The sequence below is a fragment of the Eschrichtius robustus genome, chromosome 2, assembly GCF_028021215.1.
Source record: "Eschrichtius robustus isolate mEscRob2 chromosome 2, mEscRob2.pri, whole genome shotgun sequence".
NCBI lineage: Eukaryota > Metazoa > Chordata > Mammalia > Artiodactyla > Eschrichtiidae > Eschrichtius > Eschrichtius robustus.
This window is the reverse complement of record NC_090825.1, coordinates 157,878,656-157,895,858: the sequence shown is the minus strand read 5'-3', so window position 1 is coordinate 157,895,858 and position 17,203 is coordinate 157,878,656. Positions and strand designations below refer to the sequence as shown.

The following is a 17,203-nucleotide window of genomic DNA, read 5'->3' as shown; positions in this document are numbered from 1 at the left end:
TACCTGAAACTAAAACAATATTGTAAATCAACTTCAATAAAAAAAAAATCTTGGACTTCCCTGGTGGCACAGTGGTTGGTAATCCGCCTGCCAATGCAGGGGACATGGGTTCGAGCCCTGGTCTGGGAGGATCCCACATGCCACGGAGCAACTAAGCCCGTGTGCCACAACCACTGAGCCTGTGCTCTAGAGCCTGGGAGCCACAACTACTGAGTCCATGTGCCACAACTACTGAAGCCCGCAGGCCTAGAGCCCGTGCTCCGCAACAAGAGAAGCCACCACAATGAGAAGCCCGCGCACCGCAGCCAAGAGTAGCCCCCCTTTGCTGCAGCTAGAGGAAGCCTGCGCACAGCAATGAAGACCCAACGCAGCCAAAAATCAATCAATCAATCAATAAATTAAAAAACAAAATCTTAAAATTGAATTTCCTCCCCCAAAGTTAGAGAGTAACAATTTTGAAGGTACCAAAGTGTCATGAGTATTATTATCTCTGTGATATGGAAGCTGTAATGAGGGCATCAGGAATTGAGGAAGGAAAGGCAGAGAAATTGAGAAGTATTTGATGAAGGCCTATGATGAGCCAGACACCCCAACAGGCACTTTACATATTATCTCCTTTAATGATACTGTGAGGTATGTTCTTATCTCCATTTTATAGATAGGTAAAGTGACTTCTTCAGTGCCAGATTTTAAGTGTGGGGCTGAATTTGAACCCAGATCTGATTCTACACTGAATGGTTCCACAGTGGGAGAAAGATAAAAATGTCTTAGCTCAGCTGGGCCTGTCCTCTCATGCATGGGCTCCTGGTAGCATACTAACGTCATGCTAGGCCTATACAAAGGACACCTGATCCCCAGGGGAAGACATGGTAGCTCACCTCTCTTGTGTCTTTATCTGGTATTAGTGTCTGGAAGAAGAGGTGATGCACCGGAGGTCGTAAGAAGTACTTCAGTCTATGCAGGCATGGTCTGTTGTACAACCCACCTTGTGGTGTTCGTGCTTGCACCTGGGTAGATCCGGGGTTGACAGGCTCTGACAATGATATCTTTTTTCTGGCTGGAGTTTCTGTGACAGAGAGCCAAGGAACTTTCTCTAAGGAAGTTTCAAACTGTGGAGACTGTGGGCTGGGAGAGCAGCTTGGAGAGGATGGAGCTGAGACATCCATAGGGGTGTCATGGTTCTGTACATCATTTTGCGGAGAGTCAGGCCTAAGTTTTGGTAAATGAGGCAAGTCTCCAAGTGTGTGTGGCATGTCTTCTGGCAAGCATGACATGTCCCCAGGTGAATGTAGCACATCTCCTGATAAGTGTGGGACTTCTCCAGGTGAATGTGGTACACTTCCTGGTGACGGTGGAGTGTCTCTCGGTGACTGTGGTACATTGGCTGGTGACTGTGACACATCTGCTGGTGACTGTAGGACATCTGCTGGTGACTGTGGCACATCTCTTGGTGACTGGGGCACGTCTCCTGATGACTGTGGCCTGTCTCCTGATGATTGTAGCATATCTCCTGGTGACTGTGGCATGTCTCCCAGGGACTGTGGCATGTTTTGCAGGTGTGCCACATCTTGTGGATACGTTATGTTTTGAGGTGGGCCTGGTACATCTTGAGGTAGGCCCAGTGAGTCTTGAGGTGGACACAGTGAGTCTTGAGGTGGGCTTTGTGAGTGTTGAAGTTGCCATGATGAGTCTTGAGGTGGACTTGGCATATTCTGCTGAGCGCATGGCACATTCTGAGGGCATGGCACATCTTGAGGAGGGCATGGCCCTTCTTGAGGCAGGTGAGGCAAAGTTTGTAGTTGGCACTGCATGGTTTGTGATGGGCATGACAAGGCTCGCGGTGGGCATGAGGAGGCTCGTGGTGGACATGATGAGACTCGCAGTGGGCATGGCAAGGCTCTCAGTGGGCATGGCAAGGCTTGTGGAGGGCAAGGCACATCTTGCTGTGGGCATGGCAAGGGTGCCCTTTGATTGCTACGGCTACCATTATTGCTTGTTGCGGGGAGGGAGTGAATATCTGAAGATAGCTGTAGGCTTGCCAAGAAGCCGAGGTCACCTTTGAATATGGTTGAGCTACAATTCGGCTCTCCTGGATAAACAGAGTCCCCACTGATGGACGTAGGGGGTTGGGGACCTTCAAATGCAGTTTCTTCCAAAAGGTCCAAATCCACAGGATCACTGTTAATGATTCTCCTTGCTGCAGGCCGAGAGCTTCTGTCTACCCGCCCTTCCATCACCTCTTTGCTGGAGAGGCTGGCACATGCTTGAAGACTGGCTGGCTCTTTCTGGGAAGGAGCAACAGGTTCTAGAGTCAAGTCAAGAGTGGCAATAGGTCTATTTTCTTCCTCAGATCCTGTTAGGTCAATCACACAGAGTCCATTGCGATCCTTTGCCCTTGGTCTGGTTTCTCTAGTTAAGTCAATGAAGTCCTGTTGAAAGATTGTGAGAAGATAAGAGGTCAAGTAGGGGTCTTAGCTTTATCTAAGAGGACTTAAAGCTTAGCTTTTAAGGATAAACCATTTTACCTTTTCACTTCACTGACAATTTATATATCTTATATAACATAAGCGTTAGTTTATTTCCTTTGGCCAAAATTTTCCTCTGTCAAAGCTGCCAATTTCTACACCTTCTTAAACTATCCAAATGCCACAAGCACATAACAGAGGACACAGGGGGAAATGTTTTATGATCCAAGGTGGACAGGGGAGTATTAGAGAAGATTTCAACCTTAAGTCAAAGTAAAAAGCAACCTTTGTTTGGAAAAGCAAATACACAGGATAACCTACAACAGAAGCTAAAGAAGGGAAACTAATATAAGAGAATCTACTTTGTGCTAAGAATGTATTGAGTGCTTTCACACATCTTTAATTTTCACAATGACCCTGTCAGGAAGGCATTATCATCTCTATTATACAGATGGGGAAACTAAAGTTCAGAGGGGTTAGGTTATTTACCTATGGATTATATAGCTATGTAGCAGAGACAGACATTCAAACCCAGGTCTGTTTCCTTCTTTCCCTGTTAGGGCCTAGGAATGTACAACTTCATTCAATGTATAATCAGCCTATAGTCAGATATGGAGGATAATACACTAAGGGTTATAAAACTAACCATTGTAAGTCTGAGCCTAAATTAATTACAAAAAACCTCTTATATTCACCCCCATTCCTTGGCAAAATGATTAGGTAGTTCACAAAGCCTGATGATGCCAGCCAGAGGTACTGTAAACAACCCCTGTGTCATGAGCCAGGAACAATATTGCTCTGCCTTCCAGGTGTCTCCTCACTTGGTTGGGTACCAGTGCCACTGATATGTCGGGTGCTAATTGCTGGGCTAGCAATGCTCTTGCTGCTACTACAGCTACCGTGCTATTTCTTTTAATAGATGTGATGGTCACCACTGGCACCAAAGCAGGACACAGGATTCTGGGTGGGTCAAGTGAGAAGCTGGCATGCATCTCATCTTGGAATAGGGATTGCTTGGTGAAACCTAATGCCTCATTCCTAAGAAGCAGACATATAGTATCACTGCCTGTCTACTGCTAGCTGAACTCAACATAAATAGCTGCAAAGGTCTGAATTCAACTCCTATTCCACCACCAACTCCTAAAATGCAACATTACCATGTCTCTCACTTAAAACCCACCATATGAGCTACAGAATAAAGGGCAAATGCTTTAGTAAGACTCATAAAGCCCTTCATAATTCAGCTTCTTCTTGATTACTCTTCCTCCTCGTGTGCGCAAATCACACAGAACTACTTCAGATCCCCAAATGTGCCATGTTTTCTCAAGTATTTCTATCTTTATGTTTGTTTATGTTCTTTCTTTGGTCTGGAGTGATTATTATCCCTTTGATTGTTTGGAAGTTTCTTGTCTTTCAAGACTCAGCACAGATATCACTGTATGCGAAAATTCTTCCAGATCACTTCTTGTCCCAAGTTAAATTATTAGTTTTCTCCCTTATATCCCCAATTCATCTGTACAAACCAAAAAGGTTTATCCCAAAGAATTTGATGTTTTTAAATGATATTGAAAATGGAAATAATTTTTTGTCATTTTCCAATTATTCATTGCTAGTATATAGAAATGCTGTTGATTTATGTATGTATATTATCCCTGTATCCTCTGCCCTTGCTAAATTCACTTACTAGTTCAAGTAACTTTTTTTGTAGATTCCTTAGGGTTTTCCATATAAGAAATCATGTCTGCAAATAGAGGAGTTTTACTTCTTCCTTTTCAATCTGCATGCCTTTTATTTCTTTTTCTTAACTATTGCAATGGCTAAGGCATCCAGTATAATTCTCAACAGAAGTGATGAAAGCAGACATCTGAGACTTTCATCATTAAGTATAACGTTAGCTGTGTTGTTTTCATAGATGCCCCATATCACGTTGAGAAAGTTCCCTTCTTCTCCTTGTCTTCTCAGAGTTTTAAAGAAAATATTTATTTATTTATTTATTTTGGCCGCACCGGGTATTAGTTGCAACACGCAGGATCTTTGTTGTGGCATGTTAAGTTGTGGCCTGCGGGCTTCTTAGTTGCAGCATGCATGTGGGATCTAGTTCCCTGACCAGGGATCGAACCTGGGCCTCTTGCATTGGGAGCATGGAGCCTTACCCACTGGACCACCAGGGAAGTCCCGTTTTCTGAGAGTTTTAATTGGAAATCATTGTTAAATTTAGTCAAATGATTTTTCTGCCCCTGTTGAGATATTCTATGATTTTCCTTTGTACTATTAATATCAAAAATTATATTCATTGATTTTCTAATGTTAAATTAATCCTATGGAAAACTCCACTGGTTATGATGTATTATTTTTTTTCTATATTGTTTGTTTTAATATATCAATATTTTGTTAAGAATTTTTGCATATTTATGAGGGATATTAGTTTGTAGTTTTCTATTCTTGTAATTTCTTCTACTGATTTTGCTATCAGAATAAAATTGGCCTCATAAAATGATTGGGAGCTATTCCCACCCCCTCTATTTAGGTTGTGTTGGATTGGTACCATATCTTTCTTCAATGTTTATAGAAATCACCAGTGAAGTTATCTGGGTCTGAAATTTGCTTTGTAGGTAAAATTTAGTAGACATAAGGCTATTTACATTTTCTACTTCTTCTTGTGTTACTTCTGTGACTTATGGAATTTGTTATTAAAATTATTAGCATAAAGCTGTTCACAACAGTCCTTTATTATCTTTTTAATTCTATACCCTGTATAGATTTATCCCCAATTTTCTTTTTTTATTCCCAGTATTGGTAATTTGTATCCTTTGCATTTTCTCCCCTGATCAGCCTAGCTAGAAGTTTATCAATTTTACTGATCTTTCCAAAGGACTGGCTTTTTCATCCATTCCCTTTATTTCTATTGTTATCATTATTATTTCCTTCCTTCTATTTACTGTGGATTTAATTTGCCCTTCTTTTTCTAGCTTCTTAATGTGGAAGCTGATACCTTGATTTTCAAAATCTTTCTTTTCTAACATTAGCATTTAAAGCTAAAAATTTCCCTGTAAGTACTGCTTTAGCTTCATCCCACAATTTTTAATACACAGTCACTTTATTATCATGTAGTTCAAGCTTACCTTCACCATGGTCAGAAAACAAACCCTGTAAGATTTCAATCCTTTGAAATACACTGAGACTTATTTTATGTCCTAACACATGGCCTACTTGCTGAACGTTCCTTGTACACTTGAAAAAAACGTGCATTCTGCAGTTGTTGGATATAAATGCCAATTAGGTCATGGTTGCTGATAGTAGCTTTTAGATCTTTCATTTTCTTCACCTTTGAGGGGATGCAGTTGTGCTATCAAGTACTGAGAGAAGTGTATTAAAGTGTCCAGGGGAGAGATCTTCAAGATGGCAGAGAAGTAAGATGTGGAGCTCATCTTCCTCCCCATAAATACATCAGAAATACATCTACATGTGGAACAACTCATACAGAACACCTACTGAATGCTGGCAGAAGGCCTCAGACTTCCCAAAAGGCAAGAAACTCCCCACGTACCTGGGTAGGGCAAAAGAAAAAAGAAAAAAACAGAGACAAAAGAATAGGGATGGGACCTGCACCTCTGGGAGGGAGCTGTGAAGGAGGAAAAGTTTCCACATACTAGGAAGACCCCTCACTGGCAGAGACGGGGGGTGGGCGAGGGGTAAGCTTCGGAGCCACAGAGGAGAGTGCAGCAACAGGGGTGCAGAGGGCAAAGTGGAGAGATTCCCACACAGAGTATTGGTGCCGACCAACCCTCACCAGCCTGAGAGGCTTGTCTGCTCACCCGCCAGGACGGGTGGGGACTGGGAGCAGAGGCTCCGGCATAGGATGTCAGATCCCAGGGAGAGGACTGGGGTTGGCTGCATGAACACAGCCTGAAGGGGGCTAGTGTGCCACAGCTAGCAGGGAGGGAGTCTGGGAAAAAGTCTGGAACTGCCTAAGAGGCAAGAGACCATTGTTTCAGGGTGCACGAGGAGAGGGGATTCAGAGCACCACCTAAATGAGTTCCAGAGATAGGCGCAAGCCGCGGCTATCAGGGTGGACACCAGAGACGGCTATGAAATGATAAGGCGGCTGCTGCAGCCACCAAGAAGCCTGTGTGCAAGCACAGATCATTATCCACACCTCCCCTCCAGGGAGCCTGTGCAACCCGCCACTGCCAGGGTCCTGTGATCCAGGGACAACTTCCCCAGGAGAACACAAGGCACGCCTCAGGCTGTTGCAACGTTACGCAGCCTCTGCCACCGCAGGCTCGCCCCGCATTCAGTACCCCTCCCTCCCCTGGGCCTGAGTGAGCCAGAGGCCCCTAATCAGCTGCTCCTTTAATCCTATCCTGTCTGGGAGGGAACAGATGCCCTCAGGCGACCTATACGCAGAGGTGGGGCCAAATCCAAAGCTGAACCCCAGGAGCTGTGCGAACAAAGAAGAGAAAGGGAAATTTCTCCAAGCAGCCTCAGGAGCAGAGTATTAAATCTCCACAACCAACATGATGTACCCTGCATCTCTGGACTACCTGAATAGACAACGGATCACCCAATATTGAGGTGGTGGACTTTGGAAGCAACTGTAGACTTGGGGTTTGCTTTCTGCATCTAATTTGTTTCTGGTTTTATGTTCATCTTAGTTTAGTATTTAGAGTTTATTATCATTGGTAGATTTGTTTATTGATTTGGTTGCTCTCTTCCTTTTTTAAAAATATATAGATATATATATTTTTCCTTTTTCTCTTTTCATGAGTGTGTATGTGTATGCTTCTTTGTGTGATTTTGTCTGTATAGCTTTGCTTTTACCATTTGTCCTAGGGTTCGGTCTGTCTTTTTTTTTTTTTTTTTTTTTTTTTAGTATAGTTTTTAGCGCTTGTTATCATTGGTGGACTTGTTTTTTGGTTTGGTTGCTCTCTTCTTCCTTTCTTTCTTTTTTTTATTACTTTTCAACATTTTTATTTTTAATAATTATTTTTTATTTCAATAACTTTATTTTGTTTTATTTTATTTCTCTCTCTTTCTCTTTCTTTCTCCCTTTTCTTCTGAGCCATGTGGCTGACAGAGTCTTGGTGCTCCAGCTGGGTGTCAGGCCTGTGCCTCTGAGGTGGGAGAGCCGAGTTCAGGACATTGGTCCACCAGAGACCTCCCAGCTTCATGTAATATCAAACTGCAAAAGCTCTCCCAGAGATCTCCATCTCAACACTAAGACCCAGCTCCACTCAATGACCAGTGAGCTACAGTGCTGGACACCCTATGCCAAACAACTAGCAAGACAGGAACAGAACCCACCCATTAGCAGAGAGGCTGCCTAAAATCATAACAAGGTCACAGACACCCCAAAACACACCACCGGATGTGGTCCTGCCCACCAGAAAGACAAGATCCAGCCTCATCCACCAGAAAACAGGCACCAGTCCCCTCCACCAGGAAGCCTACACAACCCACTGAACCAACCTTACCCACTCAGGGCACACACCAAAAACAATGGGAACTACGAATCTGCATCCTGAGAAAAGTAGACCCCAAACACAGCAAGTTAAGCAAAATGAGAAGACAGAGAAATACACAGCAGATGAAGGAGCAGGGTAAAAACCCAAAAGACCAAACAAATGAAGAGGAAATAAGCAGTCTACCCGAAAAAGAATTCAGAGTAATGGTAGTAAAGATGATCCAAAATCTTGGAAATACAATGGAGAAAATACAAGAAACGTTTAACAAGGACCTAGAAGAACTAAAGAGCAAACAAATAATGATGAACAACACAATAAATGAAATTAAAAATTCTCTAGAAGGAATCGATAGCAGAATAACTGAGGCAGAAGAACGGATAAGTGACCTGGAAGATAAAATAGCGGAAATAACTACCTCAGAGCAGAATAAAGAAAAAAGAATGAAAAGAATTGAGGACAGTCTCAGAGACCTCTGGGACAACATTAAATGCACCAATATTCAAATTATAGGAGTCCCAGAAGAAGAGAAAAAGAAAGGGACTGAGAAAATATTTCAAGAGATTATAGTTGAAAACTTCCCTAATATGGGAAAGGAAAGAGTCAATCAAATCCAGGAAGCGCAGAGAGTCCAATACAGGATAAATCTAAGGAGAAACATGCTAAGACACATATTAATCAAACTATCAAAAATTAAATACAAAGAAAAAATATTAAAAGCAGCAAGGGAAAAACAACAAATAACATACAAGGGAATCCCCATAAGGTTAATAGCTGATCTTTCAGCAGAAACTCTGCAAGCCAGAAGGGAGTGGCAGGATATATTTAAAGTGATGAAAGGGAAAAACCTACAGCCAAGATTACTCTACCCAGCAAGGATCTCATTCAGATTCGATGGAGAAATTAAAACCTTTAGAGACAAGCAAAAGCTAAGAGAATTCAGCACCACCAAACCAGCTTTACAACAAATGCTAAAGGAACTTCTCTAGGCAGGAAACACAAGAGAAGGAAAAGATTTACAACAACCCAAAACAATTAAGAAAATGGTAATAGGAACATACATATCGATAATTACCTTAAATGTAAATGGATTAAATGCTCCAACCAAAAGACACAGACTGGCTGAATGGAAACAAAAACAAGATCCATATATATGCTGTCTACGAGAGACCCACTTCAGACCTAGGGATACATACAGACTGAAAGTGAGGGGATGGAAAAAGATATTCCATGCAAACGGAAATCAAAAAAGCTGGAGTAGCAATTCTCATATCAGACAAAATAGACTTTAAAATAAAGACTATTACAAGAGACAAGGAAGGGCACTACATAATGATCAAGGGATCAATCCAAGAAGAAGATATAACAATTGTCAATATTTATGCACCCAACAGAGGAGCACCTCAATACATAAGGCAAATGCTAACAGCCATAAGAGGGGAAATCGACAGTAACACAATCATAGTAGGGGACTTTAACACCCCACTTTCACCAATGGACAGATCATCCAAAATGAAAATAAATAAGGAAACACAAGCTTTAAATGATACATTAAACAAGATGGACATAACTGATATTTATAGGACATTCCATCCCAAAACAAGAGAATACACTTTCTTCTCAAGTGCTCATGGAACATTCTCCAGGATAGATCATATACTGGGTCACAAATCAAGCCTTGGTAAATTTAAGAAAACTGAAATCGTATCAAGTATCTTTTCTGACCACAATGCTATGAGACTAGATATCAATTACAGGAAAAAATTTGTAAAAAATACAAACACATGGAGGCTAAACAATACACTACTAAATAATCAAGAGATCACTGAAGAAATCAAAGAGGAAATCAAAAAGTACCTAGAAACAAATGACAATGAAAACACGATGACCCAAAACCTATGGGATGCAGCAAAAGCAGTTTTAAGAGGGAAGTTTATAGCAATACAATCCTACCTCGGGAAACAAGAAACATCTCAAATAAACAACCTAACCTTACACCTAAAGCAAGTAGAGAAAGCAGAACAAAAAAAACCCCCAAAGTTAGCAGAAGGAAAGAAATCATAAAGATCAGATCATAAATAAATGAAAAAGAAATGAAGGAAACAATAGCAGAGATCAATAAAACTAAAAGCTGGTTCTTTGAAAAGATAAACAAAATTGATAAACCATTAGCAAGACTCATCAAGAAAAAAAGGGAGAAGACTCAAATCAATAGGATTAGAAATGAAAAAGGAGAAGTAACAACTGACACTGCAGAAATACAAAAGATCATGAGAGATTACTACAAGCAACTATATGCCAATGAAATGGACAACCTGGAAGAAATGGCCAAATTCTTAGAAAAGCACAACCTTCTGACACTGAACCAGGAAGAAATAGAAAATATAAACACACCAATCCCAAGCACTGAAATTGAGACTTTGATTAAAAATCTTCCCACAAACAAAAGCCCAGGACCAGATGGATTCAAAGGTGAATTCTATCAAACATTTAGAGAAGAGCTAACACCCATCCTTCTCAAACTCTTCCAAAATATAGCAGAGGGAGGAGCATTCCCAAACTCATTCTACGAGGCCACCATCACCCTGATACCAAAACCAGATAAAGATGTCACAAAGAAAAACTACCGGCCAATATCACTGATGAACATAGATGCAAAAATCCTCACCAAATCCTAACAAACAGAATCCAACAGCACATTAAAAGGATCATACACCATGATCAACTGGGGTTCATCCCAGGAATGCAAGGATTCTTCAATATACTCAAATCAATCAATGTGATAAACCATATTAACAAATTGAAGGAGAAAAACCATATGATCATCTCAATTGATGCAGAAAAAGCTTTTGACAAAATTCAACACCCATTTATGATAAAAACTCTCCAGAAAGTAGGCATAGAGGGAAACTACCTCAACATAATAAAGGCCATATATGACAAACTCACAGCCAATATCGTTCTCAATGGTGAAAAACTGAAACCATTTCCTCTAAGATCAGGAACAAGACAAGGTTGTCCACTCTAACCACTATTATTCCACATAGTTTTGGAAGTTTTAGCCACAGCAATCATAAAAGAAAAAGAAATAAAAGGTATCCAAATCAGAAAAGAAGAAGTAAAAGTGTCACTGTTTGCAGATGACATGATACTATACATAGAGAATCCTAAAGATGCTACCACAAAACTACTAGAGCTAATCAATGAATTTGGTAAAGTAGCAGGATACAAAATTAATGCACAGAAATCTCTTGCATTCCTATATGTTAACCACAAAAAATCTGAAAGAGAAATTAAGGAAACACTCCCATTTACCACTGCAACAAAAAGAATAAAATACCTAGGAATAAACCTACCTAAGGAGACAAAAGACCTGTATGCAGAAAACTATAAGACACTGATGAAAGAAATTAAAGATGATACAAACAGATGGAGAGATATACCATGTTCTTGGATTGGAAGAATCAACATTGTGAAAATGACTATAGTACCCAAAGCAATTTACTGATTCAGTGCAATCCCTATCAAAGTACCAATGGCATTTTTCACAGAACTAGAATAAAAAATTTCACAATTTGTATGGAAACACAAAATACCCCGAATAGCCAAAGCAATCATGAGAAAGAAAAATGGAGCTGGAGGAATCAGGTTCCCGGACTTCAGAATATAGTACAAAGCTACAGTAAACAAGACAGTATGGTACTGGCACAAAAACAGAAATACAGATCAATGGAACAAGATAGAAAGCCCAGAGATAAACCCACGCACATATGGTCACCTTATTTTTAATAAAGGAGGCAAGAATATACAATGGAGAAAAGACAGCCTCTTCAATAAGTGGTGCTGGGAAAACTGGACAGCCACATGTAAAAGAATGAAATTAGAACACTCCCTAACACCATACACAAAAATAAACTCAAAATGGATTAAAGACCTAAATGTAAGGCCAGACACTATAAAACTCTTAGAGGAAAACAGAGGCAGAACACTCTATGACATAAATCACAGCAAGATCCTTTTTGACCCAGCTCCTAGAGAAACGGAAATAAAAACAAAAATAAACAAATGGGACCTAATGAAAGTTCAAAGCTTTTGCACAGCAAAGGAAACCATAAACAAGACAAAAAGACCACCCTCAGAATGGGAGAAAATATTTGCAAATGAAGCAACTGACAAAGAATTAATCTCCAAAATTTACAAGCAGCTCAATATCCAAAAAACAAACAACCCAATCCAAAAATGGGCAGAAGACATAAATAGACATTTCTCCAAAGAAGGTATACAGATTGCCAACAAACACATGAAAGGATGCTCAATGTCACTAATCATTAGAGAAATGCAAATCAAAACTACAATGAGGTATCACTTCACACCAGTCAGAATGGCTATCATCAAAAACTCTACAAAGAGTAAATGCTGGAGAGTGTGTGGAGAAAAGGGAACCCTCTTGCACTGTTGGTGGGAGTGTAAATTGATATAGCCCCTATGGAGAGAAGTATGGAGGTTCCTTAAAAAACTAAAACTAAAAAAAAAAAAAAACCCTAAAAATAGAACTACCATACGACCCAGTAATCCCACTACTGGGCATATACCCCGAGAAGACCATAATTCAAAAAGAGTCATGTACCACGATGTTCATTGCAGCTCTATTTACAATAGCCAGGACATGGAAGCAACCTAAGTGTCCATCAACAGATGAATGGATAAAGAAGATGTGGCACATATATACAATGGAATATTACTCAGCCATAAAAAGAAACGAAATTGAGTTATTTGTAGTGAGGTGGATGGACCTATAGTCTGTCATACAGAGTGAAGTAAGTCAGAAAGAGAAAATCAAATACCGTATGCTAACATACATATATGGAATCTAAAAAAAAACCAAAATGTTTCTGAAGAACCCAGGGGCAGGACAGGAATAAAGATGCAGACGTAGAGAATGGACTTGAGGACACGGGGAGGGGGAAGGGTAAGCTGGGATGAAGTGACAGAGTGGCATGGACTTATATATACTACGAAATGTAAAATAGATAGTTAGTGGGAAGCAGCCGCATAGCACAGGGAGATCAGCTCAGTACTTTGTGACCACCTAGAGGGGTGGGATAGGGAGGGTGGGAGGGAGACGCAAGAGGGAGGAGATATGGGGATATATGTATATGTATAGCTCATTCACTTTGTTATAAAGCAGAAATTAACACACCATTGTAAAGCAATTATACTGCAATAAAGATGTTAAAAAAAATAAAGTGTCCAACTAAGATTGTGGCTTTGACCATTCCTCCTTTTCCTTCAGTTAGTTTTTGCTTTGTCTTTTGAAATTCTGTTTATTAGGTGTATATACACTTATAATTATTATACCTTCTTAATGTATTAACCCATTTATCATTATTAGGATTATCATTTATCCTCTTAGTCTCCAGCAATCCTCCTTGTGCTGATGTCTATTTTTCTTTTATTAATAGAGCCACTTTAAATTTCTTATGCATACTGTTTGCATGGTATATTTCTTCTATCCTTCTGTTCTCCATGTACTTGTGTCTTTGTATTTAAAGTGCATCTCATATAAATAGCTCATAGTTGTTACTGCTTTTTCGTCTGCTCTGACAACCTCTGCCTTTTGATTCGTTTTGGGGTCATTTACACTTAATTGGTGATATATTTGCTTTTATATCTATAATCATGCCATTTATTTCCTATTTTTCCTATCTGTTCATTGTTCTTCTGTTCCTCCCTTCCCACCCCACTTTGAATTAATCATATATATTTTTTGCAATTCCATTTTAATTCCTTCGTTGGTTTACTAGCTATATTTTTAAATTATATTTTTAGCGGTTACTCAGATGATTACAGTATGCAAATTCAACTAACCCAGTATACTTAGAAAAAATATTAAAATACTTAAGGTAAAAATGTAGGAACCGGGCTTCCCTGGTGGCGCAGTGGTTGAGAGTCTGCTTGCCAATGCAGGGGACACGGGTTCGAGCCCTGGTCTGGGAAGATCCCACATGCCGCGGAGCATCTAGGCCCGTGAGCCACAACTACTGAGTCTGCGTGTCTGGAGCTTGTGCTCCACAACAAGAGAGGCCACGACAGTGAGAGGCCCACGCACCGTGATGAAGAGTGGCCCCCGCTCCCCGCAGCTCGAGAAAGCCCTCGCACAGAAACGAAGACCCAACACAGCCAAAAATAAATAAATAAATAAATAAAAATTTAAAAAAAAAAGAATTAAAAAAAAAATGTAGGAACCTTAAAAAATATTCCTCTTGCCTTGTGCCCCATTCTTTTTGTTGTCATATATATTTTACCTATATATATTATGAACTCATCAATAGAGTATAACTATTTATTTTCAGTTATTTGTCTTTTAAGGAAATTAATAGAAGAAAATATTTTCTTTTTACATACATATTTACAATTTCTAGCTCTCTTCATTCATTTTTGTAGATCCAAGTTTCCATTTGGTGTCATTCCCCTTCAGCTAAAATTTCTCATAGTGCAGGTCTGCTAGTGACAAATTCTCTCATTTTCTGTTTATCTGAAAATGTCTTTATTTAGTCCTTTTTAAAAAAAATTTTTGGCTGCGTTGGGTCTTTGTTGCTGCATGTGGGCTTTCTCTAGTTTTGGTGAGCGGGGGCTACTCTTCATTGTGGTGCATGGGCTTCTCATTGTGGTGGCTTCTCTTGTTGCGGAGCATGGGCTCTAGGTGCACGGGCTTCAGTAGTTGCAGCACGCGGGCTCAGCAGTTGCAGCACGTGGGCTCACTAGTTGTGGCTTGCGGGCTCTAGAGCACAGGCTCAGTTGCTGTGGCACATGAACTTAGTTGCTCCACAGCATGTGGGATGTTCCTGGACCAGGGATCAAACCCATGTCCCCTGCATTGGCAGGTGAATTTTTAACCACTGTGCCACCAGGGAAGTCCCTGTCCTTATTTTTGAAGGACAATTTTCCATATATAGAATCCTTGGCTAAAGGTTTCTTTTTTCCCTTATTTGGATATAAGGGAAATGTCAGTCCAATGTCTTTTAACCTCCAGTTTCTGATAAGAAGTCAGTTGTGTTTTGGTTTTTTCTTCGGCTGCACTGCACGGCTTGCAGGATCTTAGTTCCTCAACCTGAGAATAAACCTGTGCCCTTGGAAGTGAAACTGCGGAGTCCTAACCACTGGCCCACCAGGGGATTCCCAAGAAGTCTGTTGTTAATTGCACTGTGTTTCCTATATGTAACATATTTTTTTCTGGACAGTCAAGGAGTGGTTTTCTTTGTGTTCATCTTGCCTTGAGTCTGCTGTGCTTCGAGGATCTGTAACTTATTATTTTTTTTCCCCACCAAATTTGAGAACATTTCTGCCATTATTTCTTCAAAAAAATTTTTTTATAATTACCCCCACCCCTCCTTCTAAGACTCTAATTACCCATATTTTGAATTATTTCATATTTCCCTACAGGTCTCTGAGGCTCTGTTCAATTACTTCCATCTTTTCCTCCACTCTATTCTTAAAACTGGATGATTTCTATTGTTCTATCTCAAACATTGCTGTCACTCCCACCCACCCCTACATCCTGCTTTCTTTTCTAATTTGCTGTTGAGCCCATCTAGTTATTTTAAGATTTTAGTTACTGTATTTTTAAACTCCCGAACTTTTTTTTTTTTTTTTTGCTTAAAATAACATAACTTTATTGTCTCACAGTTCTGAAGTTCAGAAGTCCAAAATCAAGGTGTCAGCAGGGTCATGCTCTCTCTGATGGCTGTAGGAGAGACTCCTTCCTTGGCTCTTCTAACTTCTGGGGTTTATTAGCAATCCATGGCACTCCTTGGCTTGTAGATGTGTGTCTTCACATTGTCTTTCCTCTGGACGTGTCTATCTCTATATCCAAATTTCCCCCTCTTATAAACTGAATTTCTGCTGTTTATTGTTTCCATTTTCTCTGTTGAGATTTTCTATCTATTCATTCATTGATGTCATATTTTCTTTAATTGGATGAACATATTTATAATAAATACTTTGAAGTTTTTTGTTAAATCCAACACTTAGGCTCAGAGTCAGTTTCTATTGACTGCCTACTTTTTTCCCCCGAGTATGGGTCACACTTCTGCTTCTTTACATGTCTAGTAATTTTTGGTTGAAAATTGAGTATTATAGGTAATACACATAATGATTTGATGGTTTTCTTACAAAAACTGTCTTTTCATTGTTGTTGTTGTTCTAGTAGATAGTTAATTTGCCTGAACTCAAACTGCAAGCTTTTTCTCCCTGGCACAACGTAGGTGCCGATATCTTTGTTCTTATGGTTTCCAGCTGCTGCTCTTTTAACCTGGCCTTTTGGTGGTGGGCGGCAGGGTGGTTCTCCCTTGTGCCTGCCTAAATTTGGCTATCAGCCAAAGATTTGGGCAGATTTTACTCTAATTTTGGGGTTTGCCCTTCCTATCATTCTCTTGCTTCTGGGGATTAGGGATTGCTTCCCTAATTATTTGCTGCTCTGCCATCCTTGGCCTCTATCCCCTGACGTTTCAAAAGCATAAAATTTCAGCTTTCTGTCACCTAAGTGGCAAATGATTGGGGAATGAAGTTCATTAAAAGAGCAGCAAATTCACAGATACTGCCCCATGCAGCTATCTTTCAAGAGTAGATTTCTCTCTAGTGTCTGCCTGATTTTTCCCTGGGCCCTCAGGGAATATTTTGTCAGGTAAAGTAGTTTCACATATTGGAAGCACAATTCAACTGCCTTTCTCCACCTTGGAGAGAGCTTATTGCTTCTGTCTTTAATTACTCCATAGCACTCTACACATACCAGTATCACTTTAGTACATATCACAGAGCACCTGCTTATCCTCTCCCCCATTAGACGTAACTTATTTTTGTATCCTGTATCCTTGGTACCTGCATAGTATTTTAGACTCAACAAACGATAAATGAATAAATTTAATCTAATAACAATTGTTTATTTATCCTCTCATCTCATTGTCCTCTGATAGTCCTCCTAACTCCTAATTAAGTAATTTGCTTTTTCATCACATATTACTCTAAGTTTTCACAGACAACAAATTATCTTTCTAATTTTAATAATTATGTCACCAGACAGAAATACAGATGACTAAGGCTCTCCAATAGTTTGTATCTGCAGAATGAAACACAGCAACAAGTCCATAAAGCCCTTGTCCACTCCATTAACCCTATTTTCAAAACTAGATGCCTCACAACAACCCTGTGAGGTGAATATTATTCACATTTTATAGCTAAAAAAACTAAAACTCAGAAAGCGGAATACTTTTCTTTTGG

General features: G+C 40.0%; 1 protein-coding gene across 2 annotated transcripts in view; it reads right to left on the bottom strand.

The window, feature by feature from the left end:
• SIMC1 (SUMO interacting motifs containing 1) overlaps positions 1-17,203 on the bottom strand; it is a 97,146-nt gene that overhangs the window by 42,564 nt on the left and 37,379 nt on the right. For both annotated transcript variants that reach the window (XM_068536399.1, XM_068536398.1), the window contains exon 2: positions 879-2,429. In XM_068536399.1, the coding sequence (XP_068392500.1) occupies positions 879-2,429 (1,551 nt within the window). The remainder of the gene's footprint in view (positions 1-878; positions 2,430-17,203) is intronic.